Genomic DNA, 24,436 nt, shown 5'->3' on the forward strand with positions numbered 1-24,436 from the left:
CTCGAACACCGGAATCAAGATTTGGGCCAGACACTTTGGGTAGCATACTGTGATTCATAGCATAAGACTCCAGAATGTGTGGGCCGCCGAGGCTGGTTGATTTGGTTTGACTTCGTAAGTCACCGAGCCATCGATTTGAGTTTTGAATGTTTCCAAAGTTGGAAAACTCATTCATGTCTTTCCATTCTTCCGATAAAGTGCGCACATGTAGCTCGAGAGCAAAAAGACATTTTGGCCCACGACCTCTTTTATCGATGGCACTTTTATTCTTAAAATTGCTCAGCAAGCACAAAATAACAAGCGAACGTGCCTTGAAGTGTTGTTCCTCTATGAAATCAAGACAAACTCCAACAATTCCAGCGGGTTATTTCTCATAGAAACATTACAGTGAGATTTATCACAGGATGCGAGCTCAAACAATGATTGCGATGAGTACAACCTTTGATCAGTCAGAAGTACAAAGAACAATCACAAACAAGAGGAGTCTGTATCTCTTGATATTTTTAGTCAAACAAGGAGATCACTAGTTCATTTAGTAGTCCTATACCTTTATCCAGAACCCTTGAGGCTTCAAAGTAAACCACATCGTTGGAGTCACTCACAATCCTAATATTCACACATGAAAAAGTTAAACTCAAAGAAAAAAAATGAAATTATATCCTTACCTGTCAGTATGGGACAATGTCCAGCATCATAGCATACCTTATACCTTACTTCTCAAACTCACCAAGTAAAATAAATGCCAGCATTTATATTACATTTGGCAATCTCTCACCAGAAACTCTAGCCTGCTCCGGCAATGCCACAAGCACAGCACCCCTCCTCACATTCGCACTCGTAACGCCCGAAATATCTCCCATCTCAATATCTTCAAATCGAGCAGTTCTTGCATCTCTCTCCACTTTGTTTCGTCTTCCTATCGATGCAGTAATTTCAACTCCTCTTTGAAACCAAGTTTTCATTTCTGTTCGACTAGGTGTCTTTTTGTGGTTTTTGATCTTAAGAAAGATATAGCGGGGAACATAGATTAGGAAGATGGAAAGGAAAATGACGAAGAATGTTACAAGGGTGAAGACCACGATACTATCGCCTTTGTTGGAGAGACCCATTTTTTCTTGATAAGATGGGGTGGTGGTGAAGTTGCTGTGAAATATTTGTTGTGAATTCTATCAAGTGATTTAGTTTTTGGTAGGATAGAAAATTGAGAAGTAACTTGGAGGCGAAGAGGGTTGGAGGTTTAAGATGACTTTATGGATTTAACTGAGGCATTGTTCTCTTCTCTTTCACCCAATTAAAGACGCTTTGCTTTATGCCTTTGTTTAAATCTTTTGTTTGAAGACATGCCCAAAAATAGTAATAAAGAAGTCTTTGTGTTTCGCTGTAGACCTGCTAATATCAAACATCTTCTACTTCTATCATGTAGTTTGATTTTGGTATTACATTGATTCCACCGAATTAGTCAATCACTGAAACTTCCTTCCAGTTCCGAGCATTCCTTGGAATTTCAGTGCAATATATCCAGGAGTCTTTTCCTCCACACCCCTTTGGTCCGATAACATTCTGTTGCCGTTTCACATCCTGTTTGTTCTGACCCCCCCAATTTGCGTCGCTTCTAATACAATATCCCCAAGCGTGAATTAGAGAGGTCGAAAGCTAGGTCAACATTCTTGCCTCGCATATCTTCATCTTTGTCGTTTTCCTACAACATTCTCTAATACTAAGCACGTGATTATATCTGGACTTTTTCGCTTCGTATGTAGTACCAATATACTTGCACAGTACATCTTCAATTAGATTCGTTCAAAGGGATCGAAAGTCTGACAGGGATTTGTACGTGCGAATCCTTCAGGATATCCTTCAAGTGGTTGTCCTCTCCTGATTTGTGCTGTCCGAGCATGTGTCGTGGTATGAATGAGCGGTCGAGTAGACATCACTTCCGTGCCGATCTCTCGGTTCTATACCCTACCCGGTCCCCATGGATATGAAAGCGTATACCATGGCTCTGGTTCTTCATGCAGTTGATATTTATGTATCAGAGAAACAAAATTTTCGGTGATGTCAAACACTCCGTCCTTAGTCCTTAGTCCATCTTTGTTTCTTCGATGAAAGTTTTCCCATTTCCAAATTTCCAGCATAATTCTTATTTGGACCTTGCACTTCCCACGTATGATACGTATTCGAGCTGTGTGGGCTTTTCTCCGTATCTGAAGATGATGCGGGTTCATATGACCATTCTATCGTTTGTGTTTTCATTATTTCCAATCTTTTCGAATCAAAAGAATAATCTGATGTGCTAGAAGAACTCAAAGATCTCGAAAATACATTCGAGGATATGCTACAATTTGAACTGTAACTTGGAGTTTGTGCATGATGGGATTTTTGAGATGATTTGTGTCCAGAAGGGGGTGCGATGTCGATGGCCGAAGATGATTTAATAAGTGGCATTGTATTGATATTCTGTCATTTCATATGTTGAAAAGAAAAATGAAAACATTGAGCCGGGAGATTGAAAATTGTATAGAAATGTTTTAGAACTTGTCAATCATGTTTTGATAAAAGGGTTAGGTGGGGTTAGACGACCCAAGCGGGATGGTAGAAGGTCTGTTCGACGCTATAACGGGCACTAACGTCTCCACGTGGCAACACTAACCAATGGACAAAGACCCTACTGTATCGTTCCGATTTTCTGGATTGAAAAGTTTAAATCTACTCTTGGGAATACAAGGAAAGAACTTCAAAGAAGTGATGATCTTTTGAGCCAAGAGTTTAGTTCATGACACACGTTCTTATAAAAACTTTTCCAACATCAAATTACTGATAGATTTTCTATTAGGATATGGGCATTCTTTACACCCTGTCATACATCTGAAATCTTCTAGTCTTCTAGCGAAGAAGTAGATTTGACTTCTGGATTTTTTCTTGCTCTAAAAAATAAGCGCATTCCATGGTTCTCCTAAAGCGTGTCAATAATGATAGACAACGACGTTTTAGAAGCTATGAACCATGTGGTTTAGGTCATCGGAGCAATATAGATGTATCGGAGCAATACATCTGGTTATGACTGTAGTGTTTGGAACCTTTAACGTCCTGATGTCAGGTTGTGATTCAATCCTAGAAGAATTCGTTTTCGTTTTGATCTTGATGTTCTTAAGAGCATGTTACTACTGCAGGAAAACGATCTAATAATTGTCACGATGATTGATATTCAAGATCTACCGTTTCATGTTGAAGTCAAAAGTAAGCCTACCAATGGTAGTTCATCTGATTGTTGATCATGGAAAATTCCAAATAGTCCGTGGAACCTTAAAAAGCATGGTGATTTCATTTGGACCGGTCACGGATCTCGGAAAATTACATATTCCCGAATACTAGCAAAAACTACGAAAAGGTAGGACCGATACTCACCGACTAAAGACGGTCGGATAGTTTCGGGCGAAATTGGGAAACTTTTACCCTCCTTTTACGGGCCGAGTAGATCAATTTTGTAAGCAAAATTGATCTCTTACAAAATTGATCTCGAGCTTTGAATAAACATGGTTTGGTGTAGATTGCTCATCTTGAGATCTTCTTATTCCCCATGAAATTCATTCGCTGATATTTTGAACAGATAATTTCCACTCTCAAAGGGTTCTATCAAAAAGGGTGATGCCAGTGTAGTATCATGAAAATGACTCAACTCATCTTTTTTCCAGGTCAGTTAATTAGAATAGTATAAGGATTCCGTACTAATAACATACGTCCAGCACAACACTATACATCATGATTCTCGTTGTTAGGGTAGATTTATCAATTTCAGCATTTCTCATTTTGCATTTTGCATTCGTCCAACTTTGGGAGACGTACTAATATTTCACTTTCATCCTATGCTATGCCTTGCTCCTACAGCTTCGGTATGATATCCCGAGTACCGCAGCCCATTCCTCATGTTTTAGAAGACTGACATCGTGTATACCGCGCTCGCGGCAAAAGTGCAGTAATCCATGGTCGCATCACTTCCTATAGCAATGCCCCATGCTTTGAAATCTCCACATATCCTCGAAGAATCAACTATTAATCTAGAAAATTGCTGTGAAAGCGCGGGTTTCTTTCCCCGAGTTGGTGGCTGTTTACAATTATCAGTCCTTAATTTCCAAACACTTGGGAAAGCAGAACCAGGCTGAACAATCGCAATTGGAAATTTAACTGGATGAATATTGATCGCCATAAGAGGAAAAGCCTAAATGCAAGATTTGCAACACCGCACTTATATCCACACCAACACCCATACCAACATCAACGGTATCCAAGATCTTATTGGTTCCCGGGTAAGTCTCAAACCATAACTTTAAGTCTGGTACATATTATCTCGTAACTGCAATCCTCTATCATGGTCGTACCGGTCGTAACACCACACCCGCCGATTCTCAGACCTACGGTAAGATGGATTTGATAAAGATCCATGTGCAGATGCATCAACAATGGCATATTCTTAAGGAAAACTATCGCTGAATCCAATACACAGTGGATAGATAAGTGCATGGTAAGTAAATTGGTGATCTGTGAGGCATTGCAGTACGGCGGAATAATATTTTCCAACTGTTTCACTTCTCAAAATATCCTATAAGTACACAGCAGGATGAATTATTGATGAGGGTCCAAACTAATGGGTCTATAGTTTTTCTTAAAAATTGATCCAGCTATCAAGAAATGTTTCATGACAAACGACATTCTAACTGTTGTTTATATTGTACCACTAGGTAATTTATAATATTCTCAGTAACGAATAGTTGTTTCCGTTCAAGTACAATCGGAACTCCGGATTCCATGTTGCCATCAAGCACTTTTGTGGAAGTTAAGGTTGGGAATCCCAACTAACCTTAATTTGCGTAATCTAACTTTCATAGGTATCAAGCTGCGTGGCTTCAATCCCCTGAATTGATAAGAGTCTGCATGTGACACGTTTTGTTAAAGTCAGTTGTTTATACTTTCAAAAATTGTTCCCCAAGAAATGTTTACCATGGTTTTAACTTCAAATGACATTTAACGATTATTCTGAATGTCATGTGGACAAGGACGACAAGATCACTGCTTCGGCTCAATACAATCGTTGGAATTTCGTTGGCTATGGATACAAAAGAACCAACAACAATTAATGAATCCGCATGGTAATATCCCGACAATTGAATATTCCAACAGAAGGATTATAGTCACGAATAGAGTCACTAAACCAATCGATCTTATTCTTCGAGTAATTCTAGACCAGGTTCCTTTCGAGTGACATCTAGGTCGCAGAAAATGAGACCGCTGATATCCGTGTCATATAAGGTTACGAATATTGTGGAAACAATATTTCCAAGAGTTATCTAGAATTTTCGATCATTTCCAGTGTTGGTATCTTATCCAAATCCGAAAGGAAGAAACAAAACAAAACTCTATAAGTACAACATGTGAGGGTTTCATACGTACCAAGCTTACCCCTTGTCCTCCCTTTTCTTATTCCTGCATTGGATATGAATGTTTTCTTAAACGGTTATGATGATGGCCTAAAACAAGGATTTTCGGACCTTGATTGATACCGGCGGCAAACCTGATCTCCGGAACAAATGCACCAATCGTAGAATTTATTTTTTTTGTGGATCTAATGGACCAAGAACACAGCCTTCGCTTGACCTTGTTCACGAGAACGATAGGCGGATTGATAGGCCCACAAAATTAGACGCATGTCCCCCAAAAACGTGGTGATCATATGAAACGACTGGATAAGCGAACTGCAACCGCTTGGAACCTATTTCCTCATTTTACGGCACGGTTCAGTTCATTCATTTCTTAATATATAAAACTTTTGGTTGGGTCGGAAATGGAGAACAGCCTTATGGTGGATCTCGGGTGGATTGTGACAAGCGCGAGTGGGGTGACCCAAGTGGTAGGCAGATCTTAAATCTCTAGGCGCTGGCCATGGGGTACTAGAATATCGTGTTAAGTAGGATTTCGTGATTTGGTTGTACGGAGTTTTCGGGTCTTGATATATGTATCCGGATGTCCTCCTATCTGGAAGTTAAATTTCACACCACACAATCATTCTTCGTATATTATAACTTTATTGTTTAATAAATTAACTCATACTGTCCTTAACGATTTCACTTCATTATATCATCACGACTTTGAGAATATTACAACGGTTCCATTCTCATTCACGACTTTCTCTCTCAAAATATATACCAACACGAATTTACAATCCATGAAAACGTTTTTCTACACTTTGAGAAACATTCATCATCTATTCCCAAGCAATCTGTACTTGGTCAGGAGTTCATTCAATCAATCATTCACAATTTCCATACTTGTAAGTTTATTCCTGGCAAAATACTATCTTGACAAAGACTAATTAAAGTAGTAAATCATGTCTTCATCAACTTCACAAATGGTCGGCGGACCAATCATCTCGATATCAGATATGGATAACGTTATGAAGCTTGGAGAATTAGCACAAAGCACACGAAGTCAAAGACCAATAAAAAAGACATCGTCAATGGATTTCGACCTTCTTCGAGCATCTGGCGATGCAGCACGTCAAAGAAGAGGAAGTAATGCTTCCGAAGCATCGTCGACTTGTGACACACCCGCATATACTCCAAGATCATCCAGTCTCCCAAGCGCTAGATCTACACCTTGTGCAAGTCCTTTATTACGACCTATGGGTACAAGCGAATCAGGATATGACTTTATGGTTCCAGTTCACCCACCAACGACATGGAAGAATACTTCTCATCCAACATCGGGATTTAATGGGGACTGTTTTGGGAGAGATAGAGATTCATTTACGGGATTGGATATCAATGTTGGAACACCATTTGAAATTCATTCTCCCTTTGAGATTGGTATGGCTTCGGAATTAAGAATTGTTGATGCGGATGGTTATTGAATAGAATAGAGCGGTAGAAATGGATTATGAAAGGGGTGTTATGATGGCGATATGGAAATGATACCAAATGAAAATTATTCTCTTCTCGATCTTTATTATCACCTGCCTTGATGATTTGACACTGAAATGAGAACTACATAATGATCTGTTGAAACCTATCTTTTTTCTCCAAAGGGAGTATAGGATGTAGTAAATGCACAGTAGGTCTCCAGCTCGCTCTATCCTCGTTCCCTATAGTCTTGCACGTGGGAAGGTATTCCTGCCCTATCAATTTCGGGCAGATCATACAACGTCACGTCAACAGAACAACTATCGATTCTCCATTTCCAGATCTACAGCAATGGGTAATTCTCCCCAGATTACTAATGATGCACGACACTCGTACGGACATATTAAGATCTACACACAATAGTTAAGGTACAAGGCTTCCAATTAAAAATTGGATAGCCAAGATAAGATGTGATTTCACACGTGTATTGCCCCACCCTGGCGGTTACATCCAAATGATGTTAAAAACCATAAATTGTCTTCGAGAACTACTCAGCCTCGTTTTGCACCTGTCTATCATAACCTTATTAATGCACGAAGTATAAGTATTGAAGTATAAAATACTTATACTTCGTAGTAATTGGGGCCTGATTGGGGGCCTGTTGGGGTAGGTAGTGCTGGATGGCTCGCATGGCTGTGTACAAAGTTTATGAATATCAATAACGTTAACTTTAGGAAATGATGATCTTCTTGGGGTCCACTGTTCTCCGTGTTTGTCATAAATAAGGTATAATATTGGGTTCAGATGTCAATGGAAATATCTTGTGATGAAGTGAGTACTAACTCTGACATCATTAACTCGTATCGGTATCGTATTGGGCTCTTGTTGTGATGACATGTGATAGGTAGATGCTTTGTAAAGTGATGTGAATGTGGACAGGATAGGAGATTTGTGAAGTTTGAACGGGTTTGGGTGTTCTTCACGTCATATTCACCGCTATTGATGAACAATGACTAAGCAGGGTTGATGTCCACCTGGCACCAGGTCTTGAACTACAACGGGCTACCCATCATGTCAATAGGTATGATCTAAATTCTTCAGATCATATTATCTATCCATCATATGCATGTTGACTATCAGATGAAACCTCTCTTCTCTGTTTTGTCTTGACAACCTGTTGGACTTCTATTCTTTCCTTCCCTTATGTATTATCATAGCTTTAAATACACTAGCTATGGGGTTCATACGAATCTACATGTTTGAAATTTTTCATAGATGTTAGCCCTCATACATGTGTTTATCACGAAGTAATAGGTAATATCTTCCCTCGTTTTCCACCTCAGTTAATTTAATCGTTAATTCAATCGCTAGTTCTATCGTCAATTCAACTCAATCGAACATGTTTTCTCCTAGAGCGAAGCGAAAAAGCCTCCACGGCAGTGGCCTAGCGGAGCGTCAATGACTAGAAGTTCAGTGTCTAATGGCCGGTACGATCCTGAGTTCTAGATCTTCATTTTCACACCTACGTACAGGAGAATGGTTTAAATATCAAAAATAGTTGATACGTTGTAGATACAACAACGCAACCTGAAATAAAACGAAGTATACACAATCTCAGTATATTCACATGAAATTTATTCTGAGCTCCATCATTTTGTGAATAATGTCTTCCATATGAAGGACCTCCTTTAAAGAAGACTACTGGTATTCGTTAAATAATAGGGGTTGTTTTTGACATGCAAATTTGAAGTGGGCACTTGGTAAAATGTGGCTTCCCAGAAATAGGTAATTTTAGCTTGGCAAAGCTTGTCTTGTTTATTCATGCACTCGAGTACCAAAAATTAATTATCAGATGAACCATCGATACATTGTTTACTCTCGACAAGTGAATTATCAACATCTTCATTTTATCTGTATTTACTTGCTTTTGTTGTATTTTTTGTTTTTAATTCATGTCATTCATTAAATCTTTATTTTGATACCCCTATTGTAACGCAATATTAGTTTTACAGGAAAAATTGAGGGTTGGAGATTGAATCGCGAATCCATGAGATTTTGAGGAAAGGAGTTTGATCAATCCAAGAATTGAAACAACAAGACTTTATTACGTCGCACACAAATGATATCGAAAAGGGAGAATGTATGAACCAGAAATAAGAGATTTTTCACCTGGGGGTATAAACTCACCATCAAGAACCGCGGGATTTGAATCGGAGGCATTTCCTAGACTAAGCCGTGAGTTTCTTTCGCAACTTGAACCAATCAATATATTTGTGCGACAACGGCATATATCATTCTCCTCACTCTGAGAACTTTCGCACACGTTCTCATGCCTTCCGATGGATATCATCTTCATGCGCATATTCGCAATAATCTGCTTATTCTCAATTTGTAGATGAACTCGAGCCTACAATGTCTACTCAATCTGCCCCAGACTCCATGGCGGGACAATCACCAGTTCGACGTCGCGCAACCCGTTCACGAACCAATACCTTTCCCACTGTTGATGTTTCACCAAGTCAACCAGAATGGCATCCAGGACAAGAACCTGGTTTGGATCCATCTAAACCTTATGGTGGTCGAACTGCTAGCTTCAACCTACACGAGGATTGTCAAATAACTCTTGTGGACTTCAGTCAAGAAAAAATAGTCAAAAGAGAATTTAATAATGATGAATTTGTTCGCTTCATGGATATGGAACAAGAGGAGTGGATTAAATGTCGATGGATTAATGTTAATGGACTCAGTTGGGATGTTATACAAGCCATTGGCAAGAAGAAGAAATTACACAGATTGGCAATTGAGGATATGGTCAATCTCAATAATAGGACAAAGGCAGATTGGTATGTTGTACAGTACATTCTGATGGTAGAGGACTAACGATATGTAGGTATACTGACCATACTTATGTCGTTTTGACATTGCAAAAACTCGTCCATTTACATCCAGATAAGGATAGCGATTCGGAAAGCGATAGCGATGACGAACAAGATATAACACTGGAGGCTCCAAGGAAAAGGAAATGAGGACCATTCCGTAAAGCGTTATATAAATTCATGAAACGGAGGAATTCCAATGTTACACCCATCGATGCGCTAGCCGGCGGTGTTCATGATACAACTAAGGAATTTATCACTGGGCATACGGATGGCGTACAATCTTCCCCAGTGCAAAAATTAAGGACTTTACAAAGATATCATGGAGGCCCAAACCAAGAAAGAGCGGCACATATGGAGAAAATTTCTCCTCTAACGCAAAAGAAGTTGGCTGTTAGTGCTGAGCAGGTCTCGATATTCTTGACTGCTGGTTAGTAGTCCTTTTATTTCGTCGAGTTTGATCTAATGCATCATAGATAATACCGTTATTTCCTTCTTCGAAAATTCAGCAGATGACATTGAAGAACCCATCCTTCACAGATTAAGCAATTCTGATACAATACTTCGCAAATCATGTGATGCATCAATGGTAATGCAGGCCGTTATCGATGCTGTCATTGATCTTGCTATACCTGTCACCTCCGCCTATCAGGACATCATTGGTTCATTAGAGCTAGATGTCTTGACAAATCCCAATATTAAACATACAACATCATTATACGTCGTTACTAGCGAAATAACCACATTACGCAACTTTATCAATCCAATTGCTAACCTCATCAATTCTCTTCGAGATCATAAAAATGTTGGACAAAGAGGTGATGTACAAAAGGCAGCATCTGCTGTTAAGATTAGTCAAATGGCACAAACATATCTTGGAGACGTTGAAGATCACATCGTATTAATTACAGAATCTTTGGATCAACTTCGACGAAACGCTGATGGAATGATTGATTTAATCTTCAATACCATCTCAGCATATCAAAATGAGTCTATGAAACAACTGACAATTGTCACTATCATTTTTCTGCCGTTAAGTTTTTTGACAGGTTACTTTGGAATGAATTTCACCGATATGCCAAGTATAGAACATAACGAGAAATATTTTTGGCAAATAGCTTTACCTGTTGCTTTTGTTGTTATTTTATTCTTAATGAGGGATATGATTGTTTGGTGGGTCAAGAGAACAATCCAGAGGAGGGGAATATCGAGAAGTAGAAAGGGAAGGGAGAGAAGAGAGAGTAGGCAGAGGGGACTGAAGGAAAAGAGGAATAGATGAATGGAAATAATATTTAATGTTTCAATGATAGACTGGCTCACCCTGGTTGGTTTGCCAATGATTCGGAGTAGGGACTGACGAGGTATCTCACCTGGAGGAATCTCACCCGAAGACTTCGATTTTGAACATATTTGAAATATGGAAATGACATGGTACAATTTGGAGCACAATATTGCAATACAGATGCATTCAGAATCCATGGTATAGTAATCTCATCAATGACAATGTTTCATTGAGAAAAATTGATTGAGCAAAGTTAATTCAAGAGTCTCCAAAAACATCCACCTCCTATCCGGCCGGCCTCCTTGTCGTTGATTTCCATCAGAATACCGCTAGTAAATTCGTTCATCGCTTCGTTTAATTAGTATGATTTCGTTCCGCTCCCACCCCCAGCCGCCGATTCACATCCATCCCCCCATACCTAACAAGCAGGCACCGGACAAATCAAATCATAATGAACAAATTCACTCGTATCATCCTCATACAATTGCGTCTTATCAACTCTCTCATCAAACCACAAACATTCTGTATACCGCGCATGAAAAGCAATACTTTTGCATTCTGGATATGCAGATCGACACTCGTTGATACAGCTCGCGAGAGTGGCGTTGGGATATTGGTGAATGGTTTCGTTGTAATCGCCGGGGATCTGAGTGAACCCAGGAATTGCACAGATGGGAAACCCGACTACATAGGCTGGGTGTTTGTTAGTTTATTGGGTGAGTGAGAGAGGAGGAGGAGGGGAAATTTACTTTCTCCTGGTGGGGGTGGGGTAGAGAGAGTGCCGGCTTGAGTTGGCGAGGAGGTCACGAGGTTTGTGAGAGTGAGGGAGGTGAGGGTGTAGAGAAAGTTTTGGATATGCATTTTGAATTGAGTACTTGTTTTAGTTGCGAGGTGATTTTTCTTCTCAGTACAAGGTATGGTCATAAGGCTAGAAATCTGCACCAGAATTGGGAAAGTTTTCCACATATATACATTATGGTGAGTTCACCATTCTCTGAGAGACAATATATCCTCAGCCGACTGCTGCGGCACCTTGCATTATCTCTCCGTCATAAACATGAAAAACGTACCAGTTTTTCTAAACCCTTACCTGAAAGAGTAGAGTTTCTCGTGTTTCTGGCAGCAATGGATCTTCATTCGTTCATGGAATCATACGTTGCACATTCTAAAAGTCAATGCGAGTCAGATCTACATATATTGTGTAACTCAAATATCGTACAGAGCCGTTTTCTCGTATCGTGTACTCAACTTTGTGCTGTTTGAGCCATTGATGTAATTTATGGTGTTGGTATGTGAGGTTCTTCTTACATTACCCCGCTGTAGATCTTTTTTAATGACCTCGATGACGTTGTAAAATTGACACAATGTCTTAGTTTATTTCAAGTCTGATTGGGTTCGAACGTCATAAACTTAATTCTAGAAAGATTTTGCAATTATTATCATTTTACGATATTTCATTTCACAATTGGTCACAGTTATAGATATGTTTGTACTATTTTTTCTATATAAAAATTGAATTACCTGAGTGCACTTGCACTTACCTGATAAGAAACTCGCAACGTCTAGCATCACGGTTTTCACTTACCTTTCCAAGTCCTCTCTCTTTGAGCGCTAAATGTCAGCATTTATCGCACATAGTAAGGAAATCCCTCAAGATCACCACCAGCACTACCAGATTCTAACCTAACATTCTTAACACTTTCTCTTCTTCTCTCCGGCATAACTACTGGTTCCATTCTTCTCAACGGCCAGTCAGAAGGTCTTCTTGTCAAAGCCGGTTCTGGACATCTCAAAGGCCAATCATTCATCTCGATATCGTATTCATGTCTTGGTTGTTGATGTTGTTCTTGTTCCTGTTGGGCAGGAAACGGCCAGTTCATTGACCCAAGGTTGTTTTGAGCTGCGATGCGTCGACGCTCAAATCTGATGCCCATGTAGCCGGGAACGAAAATGATGAAGACAATAACAAAGATAATGATAATTAGAGAAGCGACAACGGTGGTAACAGCGTTCATTCCGGACATCTTTTCGGTGGTTTGAGAGTTGTATTTGGGAGTGAGGATCTAAAGTGGTAGCTTGTGGTTAGTTGGTGAGTCAGTTGTTGAGGAGTTAGTTGAATGGAGTTTGAATGGAGTGAAATGGGAATACTTGAGGCCAATGAAAGCCATTCTTATGAACACAATTATAATTGTTGCAAAGTAGTTTTGAAACAGTGGTAAAGGTGGGTTCTTTGTGTTGAGTCAATAGCGCGAACAAAGGGGCTCGATAAGCGAGGCGGATTCTTTTTTGGACGAAAGAATCTCATAAACATCCTTTCCTAAAGTTGTTTCCTTTTATTTGGTGTGTTACGATTCATATGATTGTATACACGTGATGTCAGAAACCTACGATCGGTGTGGTTGAGGTGACTCCTGTCAGTAATTGTGTCGCAGAAACTATGTGCAATTAATAAATCAATTTGATCCACATTATAAGATTATGGAACTTTCATAATAAACCTACCACCGAGACACATATGGAAGATTTTTGAGTAGCAAAGCAGAAATTGATGATGATTCTGTGGTCAGAAATCTGGAGACTAGACTGCTTGAATTCCAGACACTGAAAAGTAGACACCGGAAGCTTGTTAAAGGATAGGCCAATTCTGAATTTTTTTTTTGAACAAGTAGCATGAAAGAAAAGCAACAAGTTTTTACCCGGATTCTTTTGCTCTCCGTATAGCCTATTCATGAGTTTAAGTGGAGGAAGAAAATTGACATGGTAATTTTTGCTTGACGTTTATTTTTTTTTCCATTCATCAAACTCCAACTCCAAATGATCCTTCAACCTAGTAAATTTATTTCCGAATTGCATACCACATCTCCAACATTTCAAATTATCTTCTAGCCATGCTTTACCTTGTCCTTTCCTATCAAGAGCTTCTTGTCTCTCCTCGGACAAAGGAAATTCTGATAAATTGACGAAGAATGGTGTAGCAAATGAATTATAATGCTTCCGCTTCTTCAGACATGAAGAATAACGATCCACAGAAAGAACATGAATATGAAGATGATCCATAGATGGATGCATATGTATCCCAATCATAACATCTTTTTCCCAATTCCTACCTTCTGGCATCTCAGCATCATCATCTAGATTGACTTCTCCATTAAGTATTTTTTGCCTCTGCAAATCTTCTGCAGATTCCGGTCCATATTTTCGACGTAACTCTGATGCAACTATTCCCTTCAACTTTTCTGCTTCCGGTCTCACCATTTCGAGGAACTCGGGGTTGGATAATGCGACTTTCGGGTGCATACTATTCCATTTCTCGTCTCGTGGAATCAGTAGGGCATGAACCGAAGATTTAGGGTAAAGGTCATGGATCGCTACAAATAAAGAGTTGTGATAGATCATGCGTGATGCAGGATGTGATGAGGGGTCTGATAAGTAAGCTCCGAGGCCCGCTCGACCAAAATGGAAAGGATTCGAATTTGCAATCTTTTTGGGAGGAGGGGAGGATGTCGGGGAGGAATTAGGGCGTTTGGATCGCGAACTTGACATCATTTTGGTAACTATGAAAGTCTTGTTAGTATCATACATAGCGGGAGTAGAAGAACGAATGGTGTTACGGTACATGCGTTTGATTTAGGAGACATTTTGTCAGATAATGAGGACGCTTGAGGTGTCCCATTAGTATCGTCTTCGATTTTTGAAGTCATAATCACGATTGAGTAGAGGTTCACCAGGCAGGAGAGGTTCCATGTACTCTGTTTATCGGTAAGACCCCAGATCTCAACCTTAAATATATCCTCGTCAGTACCCAAATTGTAAAAGAGAGAGCGGGAGAATTGTATCTATGCAACAGTAATTTAATTAATATCCACTCGGTGATGACTACTAATTGGAGTCGGGCTCCGTACCCAGTCAGGTATTAGGTAGTTAAGGTTAACAAGGCTGAGCTTCAAAAGTTCCACCAGAATGACGCACAGAGGCACATAACCGATATCCCTGCTACGTGCACGACCCTACTATATGCACGTTTTTTTTCATTAAAATAAAATTCAATTTAAAATTCAAAAATCATTAAAATAAGATAGAATTCAGTTTCAGAATTCAATAATATTATTTATTTTGATTTTTTAGAATTTCAAATTATTAAAATAAAAACTGATTAAATAATAATATAAAGAGAATATATAATTTTGATATATAAATTTTCAATAATAAATATATTAAAGTTTATTTATAAAGTTAAAAAATATTTTGATAGATTCTTTGATATTAATGCTTTTATAAAGAAAACAAAAAAATTAAAAAAGTAATAAGAATTGATTTTAATATAGATTATTAGATTTTCTAATTATTTTTATTATTTGAAGTTTTTTTAAAAATGAATTTTAAAATGAATTTAAATTTTTTATTTAATATTGAAGTTTTGAATATTATAGTCTTTTTGAAAGAAATGATGTTGAATATTAAAATATATAAATTATAAACCAATCAAAAGAAATTCTTTAAATAAATCTTTTATTTTTAAAATTCTATTTTTAAAATCTTTTAAATCTTATTTTTATGATATATAATGAAATTCTAATAATGAAATTATTATAATAATATAAACAATTTCAAAATAAAGGTTTTTATAATTCAAAATATTATTAAATTAATTTTTAAAAAAAGAAAATCTTAATAAAAATCATTTTAATATTAATAAATCCTGAAAGTTCAAATATTGAAATTTCTTATTAAATCAAAAATCAATTAATATAACTTTCTTCTTTAATATTAAAATGAAATATATATATTCAAAGATTATAAAAACTAAAATTTCAATAATTATTAACAAAAGCTTATATTATTATTAATATTATATCAAATTAAATTCTTGATATTTATTTTTAAATCTTTATTTCAATATAATATTAGTAAATTATAGATTTTAATAGATTTATATAAGATTTTAAAATCTGTTATTATTATATAATTGAAAAGTAAAGTCAAATATTATAAATTCATTATTATATTAATAATTAATTTTTATAAATATTCTTTTGAAAAATTATTAGAATTTAATATCAATATAATTTCAGAATTTCAATAAAAAAGTTTAATTTTTTTTAATTATTTCATATTATAATATAAAGAATTTCATAATTTCTTTAAATAAAACTTATATTTTCGATTCTATTAAAAAATATATTAATAAATAAGTAATTTCTTATATTAAAATTCTATATCTTATTTATTAGTTTTATTATTATAATCTTTCACAATTTCAGATTTTTCATTTTCAAATATTATATCAATTTATTCAAATTATCTTAATTTTAAATTTCAAATGATTTCATTGCTTTTTTGATTTTTAATTCAATTTAATATTATATTTTATATAAATAATAAGAGCGTGCACATAGTAGGGCCGTGCACATAGTAGGGATATCGGTTACATATCAAATGCAAAAAGTCCGAGCTTTACAATTATCTCAGCCTTGTGGGGAAAACTTTATTTCCGACTAGCATCCAAATCTGATGAACCACTAAAAGATCTCAACGCCTTCACTACTACTAACTTTGATTTCATGGATTTGCCTGTCATCAAGACTGCAGAGACCAAATATGGTCAAGAAAGGACAATCATCGAAAGGTGGGCCAAAACCAGGTACATCTGCCGGTAAAAATAAAGCGTCAACAACACCCGCTGCAGATGATAGCTTTATAGTATTCTCAAATTCGGATAAAGAGCCAAAGCAAAGAAAGCCGCCAACTCAAGGACAAGATGGACCTGATCCATTGGGTGAGGCGCCAAAGAGACCGGATGTTAAGAAATTGATCGGCGGACAATCATGGACTGGAAAGTTGCCCGTTAATTTACTTTCGGAACATTGCCAAAAGCAAAAATGGGAGAAACCAGAATATACCATGGTAAGTGTTTTAATGCTGTGGAAATTCCAGAAATGTTTACAACAATGACGGCGCATACTGATGCTATAATAATAGATCAAAACTCCGGAAGGGTTCTCCTCAATGGTAATCCTAAAGGCTAAGAATACGAAAACCCAAGAACTTGTGTCGCTAGCCCCCTTTAAATTACCACCTTCGCATAAGCACCTTGCTGTCAAACCTACAGCTCTTGAAGCTAGACATTTCGCTGCCACATATGGTCTCTTCCGGGTTCTTAATATGCGAAACATTCACATGACACTTCCACCTGATTATCGAGATTTATGGAAGGGTGAGTTTGAAGTTCTGAAGAAAGAGGATATTAAGGAAGGAAAGGCATGGATGTATGAGGCGGACCCATTTGCTGCGTTGAGGGAAAGAGAAGATGCAAAAGCTGCAATGGAAAAGAAGCGGAACGAACAGCAAAAGGCAAGGGAAAAGGCTATGAATACACCAGGATCAGCAGGTCCAGGAGGTGCAGGATTGGCATTACGTGGTAATGGAGGCAATGGTACAAATTCAACCGGAGGGGGGTCATCACATAACAACATTCACAGAGGGTGGACCAAGGTACCTAAAATCGAGATGGGCAAACGTACGCGAACGAAAGTCGAAAGTTTAGTAAGAAAACACGCTATCTGGAACCCACACGATGTTATGTTATCCGACTTTCAGAAGCATTCCATTGTGAAAGAATTCAAGACTCTTGATTTCAGGCAGAGTCATATCGAAGAAGCTGTGGATATATGCAAAGATAGAGAGGAGACACTTGAATGGCTACTGATCCATGTTCCAGAAGATGATCTACCAAGATGGGCATTGCCGGAAGGATATGTTGCTGGTATTAGTATGGCAAGTAGTGATTTGAAGCGTGAAGGTGCTATCAAGAGATTGGCTGAAGCTGGATATTCAATCGACCTTTGCAAGCAAATTTATGATATTCACAACGATGAAGGAAAAGCTTCTGAGGCTTTACAACACATACTCTTGTCGAGTGGAAAAGATGTCGAATCTATTCCAAGCGAGGATTCCTGGGATACTGAAGATGCCAAAGAATCTTCGGACGAAATTTGGGAAGAGGAAATGACTGGTCTTCAATCGGTTTTTGGCGAGAAATATTCACGTCCATCGAAAGATGTTTGCAGAATTAAAATCAAACCATCAAATCGTGGGACGAATCTTCCTGTCGAACCTATTATCCAATTTCGTCGATCTTCTGAGTATCCACAAAAGGTTCCGGTCATATCTGTTCACGTTCAGTTGCCGGCATATATTCGTTTGAGCATTATGAAGCAAGCTTTGAATTATGCCATGGATAGTTTATTGGGTGAACACATGTTATTTTTCCTCATTGACTGGGTGGAACAACATCTTTATAGTATCATTGAAAGACCTGGAAAGCTTAGCGATGTTTCAGCCGCTGCATCGATAGTCAGTGAAGTTCAACCAGTTCGTCGGAGAAGACAGAATACTTCAAGACATCCTAGAGCGATTAAATGGATTGCCAACATTAAAAGTAAGGATGAATGGAAGAGTCGACAACTCAATCCGAAGTTGGAATCTATGATCAAAGGTCGAAGAACTTTACCCGCGTGGGAGATGAAGGATATTATTGTGGATACTGTGAATTCTCACCAAGTTACCATTATCTCGGGTGAAACTGGTTCTGGAAAATCAACTCAATCGGCTCAATTTATCCTGGATGACATGTATCAACGAGCATTTGGAGATTTTGCGAAAATTATTTGTACGCAACCTAGACGTATTTCTGCCTTGGGATTGGCGGATCGTGTTAGTGATGAGCGATGTTCTGCCGTTGGTCAAGAGGTTGGATACATTATTCGGGGAGAGTCAAAAGCATCACCGAATACCAAGATTACTTTTGTGACTACAGGTGTACTTCTAAGGCGATTACAAACATCTGGAGGAAGTAGTGAAGATGTAGTCGCATCTCTTGCAGATGTTAGTCATGTCATCATCGATGAAGTTCATGAGAGATCTTTGGATACAGATTTTTTGCTTGTTTTGTTACGGGATGTTCTTCGCCAACGAAAAGATTTGAAATTAATCTTGATGAGTGCCACTTTGGATGCTGGCATTTTTGAAGATTATTTCAAGAGTGGTGGAAAAGTTGGTAGAGTCGAGATCAGTGGTCGCACATACCCAGTGGAAGACTACTATCTTGACGATGTTATTCGAATGACTAATTTCAATCCTGGATTTGGTAGTAAGTACCAGGAAGACAATCAGGAAACATCTGGTATGGATCAGGACGTCGCAGCTGCCATTCAAAGTATTGGTATGAGAATCAATTATGATTTAATCAGTCAAACTGTCAAAGAGATTGATGCTGAATTAACTCATCTGAAACAAGATGGTGGAATTCTCATCTTCATGCCAGGTCTGGTTGAAATCACTCGAACGCTGGATTACTTGAAGACCATACCGAATTTACATGCTCTACCACTACACGCATCCCTGCAATCATCAGATCAAAGAAAAGTATTCCCACATGCTCCGTATGGCAAACGTAAAGTTATCGTTGCCACGAATGTTGCCGAAACTTCAATAACAATTGATGATATTGTCGCAGTCATAGATACTGGTCGTGTTAAGGAGACTAGTTATGATCCTCAAAATAACATGCGTAAATTGGAAGAAGTATGGGCTTCACGTGCTGCATGTAAACAAAGAAGAGGTAGAGCAGGTCGTGTTCAAGCAGGAAAATGTTACAAGTTATACACACGAAATGCCGAGACATCGAAAATGATGGAGAGACCTGAACCTGAGATTAGACGAGTACCATTGGAACAACTATGTTTATCTGTACGAGCTATGGGAATTAAGGAAGTTGGATCATTCTTAGCAAGTGCCATTACTCCTCCTGAGAGTATAGCTGTTGACGGCGCTATGGATTTATTGGGAAGAATGGGTGCCCTTGATGGAGATGATCTTACTGCTTTAGGTCGTCATCTTTCAATGATTCCTGCTGATCTTCGTTGCGGTAAACTAATGGTTTACGGAGCTATGTTTGGTTGTTTGGATGCCGCTGTCACAATCGCAGCTATCTTGACCGTCAAATCACCTTTTGTATCACCGCAGGATAAAAGAGAAGAGTCAAAATCTGCAAGGGCAAAATTCGCTAAAAATCAGGGTGATTTAATTGGCGATCTTCGAGCTTTTGAAGAATGGTTCGAGATGATTAACAATAGAAAGTATGTTGTTCTACTCCCGATATTAAAATTTGACACTAATTTTCAATAGTTATCGACAAGGAGAAATTCGAAATTGGTGCAATGATAATTTCCTCTCATATCAAACACTCAATGATATATCCTCAAATCGAACTCAATATCTTACGTCATTACGCGAAATAGGTTTCATTCCGTCATCATCTATTCTTCCTCCAGCTTTATCAGCCAAATCATCAAACAATGCTCTCATTCGATCCCTTTGCGCAGGAGCTTTTAATCCACAACTTGCACGTATCGACTTCCCAGATAAGAAGTTTGCGGCCTCTGTCTCCGGTGCTGTGGAACTAGACCCGGAAGCAAAGACAATCAAATATTTCAATCAAGAAAACGGACGTGTTTTTGTTCATCCAAGTAGTACAATCTTTGATGCACAAACATTCCCTGGTAACAGCAAATATATGAGTTACTTCAATAAGATGGCGACGAGTAAAGTATTTATCAGAGATCTTACACCTTTTAACGCATATACGGCACTTTTATTCTCTGGACCAATTACATTGGATACATTGGGTAGAGGCCTTTTGGTAGATGGTTGGTTACGACTGAGGGGTTGGGCACGTATCGGTGTTTTAGTTAGTAGATTGAGAGGAATGTTGGATGATGTTTTGGCAAAGAAGATTGATGAGCCTGGAATGGATTTATCCGGGAATGAGGTAGTGGAAGTTGTATTGAAGCTGGTGGAGTTGGATGGAATGGATCAGTAATTGTTAAGAAAGTTTTATCGCCGCATGGTTTTCAAGTACTACTAGATTGAGGGGAGTTCTAGAAATATACAATAGATTGGCAGTTAGAGAAGCAGATCGGACTGCAAAGATTCAAAAGAATTAAAATTTTAGATTTTACAATCATCATTCGGTATTTTTATCAAGGAAAAGTCTTCCAATATCACCGCGCCTCCAATTGTTCGATGTCAATAAGATTGGTAATTCATTGTAGAAGATAGGGTCAACGAGGACCCATACAGTCACAACACTGAATATCCATAAAAGCCCTAAAGTAAACCATCTACCCCCAGGGTCTAGTCCAGTCGGTGCATCAGTCGGTGCACGAGGTATCGATGTCGCCACTGGCAATCGTGTAGTTCATGGTGGGTGAAAAAGGGAGAACCAATAATTAGGAAGACGCATATCTTACACATTGTCTAGATAATTTCATTGCATAATAAACAGCTTATCAAACCTTCAACTCAGAGCGGGGAGTGAGGAGTTGGTGGATGGAATCAGCCTCGGTTGGCGAATGTAAAGTAATCAACCATGCTCACGTGATATTAAATCCTTCTACTTCATTCAGTGAAAACCATCCCATTATGAGCGAATATCATTCAAAGGCAACCCCTTCTTAAATTGTACCAACAAACAATCAGTAATCATTTGAATGGTAACCGTGGGTGCAACTCAGCTTACTGTATGCTCTGAAACTTAAAAGCTACCTAAGTTTCAATCATTCACCTTCCGAACTTTGAATTCTGAACATTTAAAACTCTCATCATCTAGAACTCTCTTTTGTCTCATTCCGATTTCCATAATGGCTCACGAAAGTTCAACAACTACCTTTACTTATTCTGTAACTCGGAAAACTTCCCGTACCTCTCTGGCATTTGAGACTGTTATGTCCAATCTCTACGCTTCAATTGGGAAGCCTACGGACTCAAAATGGCCAGCAATTGCCGCAAGTATGACATCGCATGAAGAAAACAACAAGGAGAAATTCATCGAAGGAGTTGAGGCGGCCGTTGGACCTCAAGGATTCATGATTTTTGGTGTACGTTTGCCCCAATTGTTTTTATCTGCTGCTACTGGCTTGTGGCGGCGAAACGAACTCTAAAAGCATAGCTGTGAAGAGCAAACGATAGCTGATTGATAACTAAAAGGAATTCGATCACGGTTCTTGGCTCCCACTCTTCAATATCAATTTCAATCCACAGCTTGGTCTAAAACGTATCATAATCGGAAATCCACTAATAGCTATTACGATGCTCTCTCAATCTAGTGAATCTCTCAACGCAGGATTATTTGTACCTGTAGAGATTCTAGTCCGCCAATTATCAGGTGAAGAAGGAACGGAAATCACGTGGCAAGTACCTAGTACTTTGATTGCTGCTACAGACAGAGGGAATAATGGATTATTGACTGCAGCGCAAGTTTTAGATGGGAAATTGGAAGAGCTGATTGCTTTCATTGGTAGCAACGTATAATAAGAGTGAGGAGAAAATGATTAGTGCGATGGATTGAGACAGGGTACAATAGTAAATGAAAGTCATGATCAAAATACCAATGGTCACAAATTCAACACGAAATGAAAACCTCATTTACCTGAACCAAGAGACATACATACATGAGAATGCTGGCTTGCTAAACAATAAGGAGTTGACCGCTAGACCAAACAAATCTTTCTGGATCATTTGCACACAGCCCGGCCATAAATTGACAATTAGAGGCACATGAACTTTTATCTTCATTTCCATTCGTTACGCTTGATAACATAACCTTAACCTTCCTCAAGTCTGGGATAGGGTCCAAAAGGTCAAATCTAGATATACATACACCAATCCCAGCTATGCAAACAAGTCCAGTATGAAGTGCGGGTGTCCTACACGATATTATGATGTAGGGGAATACATGCGACCAAAACCTTTTATCGGCTGGACGAAAAGAGTAGAGTTTGTGTAATTTGTTGGAGGGGTCGACCAACATGAGGTATTATATTTGTAGCAATGTAAAGTAGAGAAATTATGCGACGGCTGGGAACCCGGTTTGACCGGATTCAGATGGTGGAGGAGGTGGAGGTAGCTATGAAAAGTTAATATGGGAATGGACGGAAATGGGCAAAGAAAATGTGTACCTCTAATTTCGTATTTCCTGCCATCATTCTTTGGAACCCAATTCCAACACCTTCAATAACACCCAAGAGAACCGCACATCCTATCGCTGAGTTTCTTGCAGCTTTTGCACCACCACGAATTGCCAAAGCACCACCAGTAAAGAATCCAGCAATAACTATTTCAGTGTCAGTATTTCGTTCGAATAGGTGCAATCAAGCCGCTCAACAATCTGCCAGCAAAGATTTCAAGCTAAAATTCTCGAAAGAACGTACTAGCATTATAAGGGTCCTCCTTTTTCCTCAATCCTTTAACAGCGCAATCGAAAGTCGAGAAGAGCCCACCCCAAACACCGAAGTTTCCTCCTAGTACAGGAGCTCGTGCCTTTATGGCTGTGAGTGCGCCAATCCTTCTTTCGCCGTAAGGTGAGTTTCGAAAGCCTTTAACACCGTGCCATACTGCACCTCCGATAGCCTGAAAAGAACTTGATCAGTATTTCTTTCTTATGATCTCTATGCTTGAGAATTTTGCGGAAATCGATGTATTTCTCAGGAGAGTAGAGGAAATAGTGCAATTACGTACACCCATACAAAAAGCTCCTCCAAAATCGTTCAAGGCCACCCAAGGACATGGGTCTCGTGTGTGATCCATTTTGTATGTTTTTTGGTTGTGAGGACTTGTTACTTTTTTCTTCCTGCTCGATGTCCCGCCTAGAAAAACCGTGCAGTCTTGAGATTATGGCAGATGAACGTTGGTTTCGAAGTATGAGCACCGATAGATTGTGATGATTGCGACTGGATAGAGTTATAAATGGTCGTTACTGGTTGATTAATATTCAACCTTTTTTTCCTTCAATCGATGGCGATATGATGATGGATTGATAAAATTCCTAGCGCCGAAAATGGAATCGGTCGGTGTCCGGTAGAATGATATTCCGTAACCCGTGATCTTACACTCCAACATTCTTTTGGGCACTACAACCTCTCATCTCATTCTTTAGTCTGATCGTCGCTTTTTGACGAGCGTACGCAAGCCTCAGAGTGCTCTCATCTAAATTTATGAGTCCTGCTTTAATATTCATTTCATTGGATGATAAAACGATGGATGGCAAAAGTAATTTCATTTGAGCATACAATCTGATTTAATCTCAATTGTTATTCCCTTCAAGGTCTTCGTGCCTCCACCTTCACTTCCACCAAGTAAACCCTCATATAGATGATACAGTTTTGGCAAATTTTCTCTTCAATCGAAAAGTGAATCTATACTACTTCTTACAGGTAGAAAATTATTTCTTGATGATATTAGCGATTTCGTCATGAGACCTTTTCACTTGAAAGTCTCCAAGTGTTGACTGCTAAAAAAAAAGCTCTTGCTAGACTTGAAGGTACCAAGTT

General features: G+C 38.5%; 10 protein-coding genes across 10 annotated transcripts; 5 read left to right on the forward strand and 5 right to left on the reverse strand.

Annotated features, from left to right (window-relative positions):
- Nucleotides 1–749: 749 nt before the first annotated feature.
- Nucleotides 750–1,109, reverse strand: EAE98_008342 (uncharacterized protein; the record flags this gene model as incomplete). Its single annotated transcript, XM_038955965.1, has 1 exon — nt 750–1,109. One exon carries the CDS (start codon nt 1,107–1,109, stop codon nt 750–752), a length of 360 nt encoding a protein of 119 aa, XP_038807831.1.
- Nucleotides 1,110–6,379: 5,270 nt separating this feature from the next.
- EAE98_008343 (uncharacterized protein) lies at nt 6,380–6,901 on the forward strand (the record flags this gene model as incomplete). The annotated part of the gene is made up of 1 exon (XM_038955966.1): nt 6,380–6,901. The coding sequence occupies one exon, from the start codon at nt 6,380–6,382 to the stop codon at nt 6,899–6,901; it is 522 nt and encodes a 173-aa protein (XP_038807832.1).
- Nucleotides 6,902–9,028: 2,127 nt separating this feature from the next.
- On the forward strand, nt 9,029–9,916 carry EAE98_008344 (uncharacterized protein; the record flags this gene model as incomplete). Its single annotated transcript, XM_038955967.1, has 3 exons — nt 9,029–9,125; nt 9,286–9,733; nt 9,781–9,916. 3 exons carry the CDS (start codon nt 9,029–9,031, stop codon nt 9,914–9,916), a joined length of 681 nt encoding a protein of 226 aa, XP_038807833.1.
- Nucleotides 9,917–9,946: 30 nt separating this feature from the next.
- Nucleotides 9,947–11,045, forward strand: EAE98_008345 (uncharacterized protein; the record flags this gene model as incomplete). Its single annotated transcript, XM_038955968.1, has 2 exons — nt 9,947–10,196; nt 10,243–11,045. 2 exons carry the CDS (start codon nt 9,947–9,949, stop codon nt 11,043–11,045), a joined length of 1,053 nt encoding a protein of 350 aa, XP_038807834.1.
- Nucleotides 11,046–11,466: 421 nt separating this feature from the next.
- Nucleotides 11,467–11,909, reverse strand: EAE98_008346 (uncharacterized protein; the record flags this gene model as incomplete). The annotated part of the gene is made up of 2 exons (XM_038955969.1): nt 11,467–11,741; nt 11,798–11,909. The coding sequence occupies 2 exons, from the start codon at nt 11,907–11,909 to the stop codon at nt 11,467–11,469; spliced, it is 387 nt and encodes a 128-aa protein (XP_038807835.1).
- A 764-nt stretch (nt 11,910–12,673) lies between these two features.
- On the reverse strand, nt 12,674–13,072 carry EAE98_008347 (uncharacterized protein; the record flags this gene model as incomplete). Its single annotated transcript, XM_038955970.1, has 1 exon — nt 12,674–13,072. The coding sequence occupies one exon, from the start codon at nt 13,070–13,072 to the stop codon at nt 12,674–12,676; it is 399 nt and encodes a 132-aa protein (XP_038807836.1).
- Nucleotides 13,073–13,826: 754 nt separating this feature from the next.
- EAE98_008348 (uncharacterized protein) lies at nt 13,827–14,749 on the reverse strand (the record flags this gene model as incomplete). Its single annotated transcript, XM_038955971.1, has 2 exons — nt 13,827–14,602; nt 14,665–14,749. 2 exons carry the CDS (start codon nt 14,747–14,749, stop codon nt 13,827–13,829), a joined length of 861 nt encoding a protein of 286 aa, XP_038807837.1.
- Nucleotides 14,750–16,646: 1,897 nt separating this feature from the next.
- Nucleotides 16,647–20,928, forward strand: EAE98_008349 (uncharacterized protein; the record flags this gene model as incomplete). Its single annotated transcript, XM_038955972.1, has 3 exons — nt 16,647–16,952; nt 17,028–20,185; nt 20,235–20,928. 3 exons carry the CDS (start codon nt 16,647–16,649, stop codon nt 20,926–20,928), a joined length of 4,158 nt encoding a protein of 1,385 aa, XP_038807838.1.
- Nucleotides 20,929–21,748: 820 nt separating this feature from the next.
- EAE98_008350 (uncharacterized protein) lies at nt 21,749–22,418 on the forward strand (the record flags this gene model as incomplete). Its single annotated transcript, XM_038955973.1, has 2 exons — nt 21,749–21,985; nt 22,095–22,418. The coding sequence occupies 2 exons, from the start codon at nt 21,749–21,751 to the stop codon at nt 22,416–22,418; spliced, it is 561 nt and encodes a 186-aa protein (XP_038807839.1).
- A 535-nt stretch (nt 22,419–22,953) lies between these two features.
- Nucleotides 22,954–23,693, reverse strand: EAE98_008351 (uncharacterized protein; the record flags this gene model as incomplete). Its single annotated transcript, XM_038955974.1, has 4 exons — nt 22,954–23,013; nt 23,066–23,220; nt 23,318–23,516; nt 23,625–23,693. 4 exons carry the CDS (start codon nt 23,691–23,693, stop codon nt 22,954–22,956), a joined length of 483 nt encoding a protein of 160 aa, XP_038807840.1.
- Between the last annotated feature and the right edge of the window lie 743 nt (nt 23,694–24,436).

This window comes from Botrytis deweyae (genome assembly GCF_014898535.1).
Source record: "Botrytis deweyae strain B1 chromosome Unknown BDEW_021, whole genome shotgun sequence".
NCBI lineage: Eukaryota > Fungi > Ascomycota > Leotiomycetes > Helotiales > Sclerotiniaceae > Botrytis > Botrytis deweyae.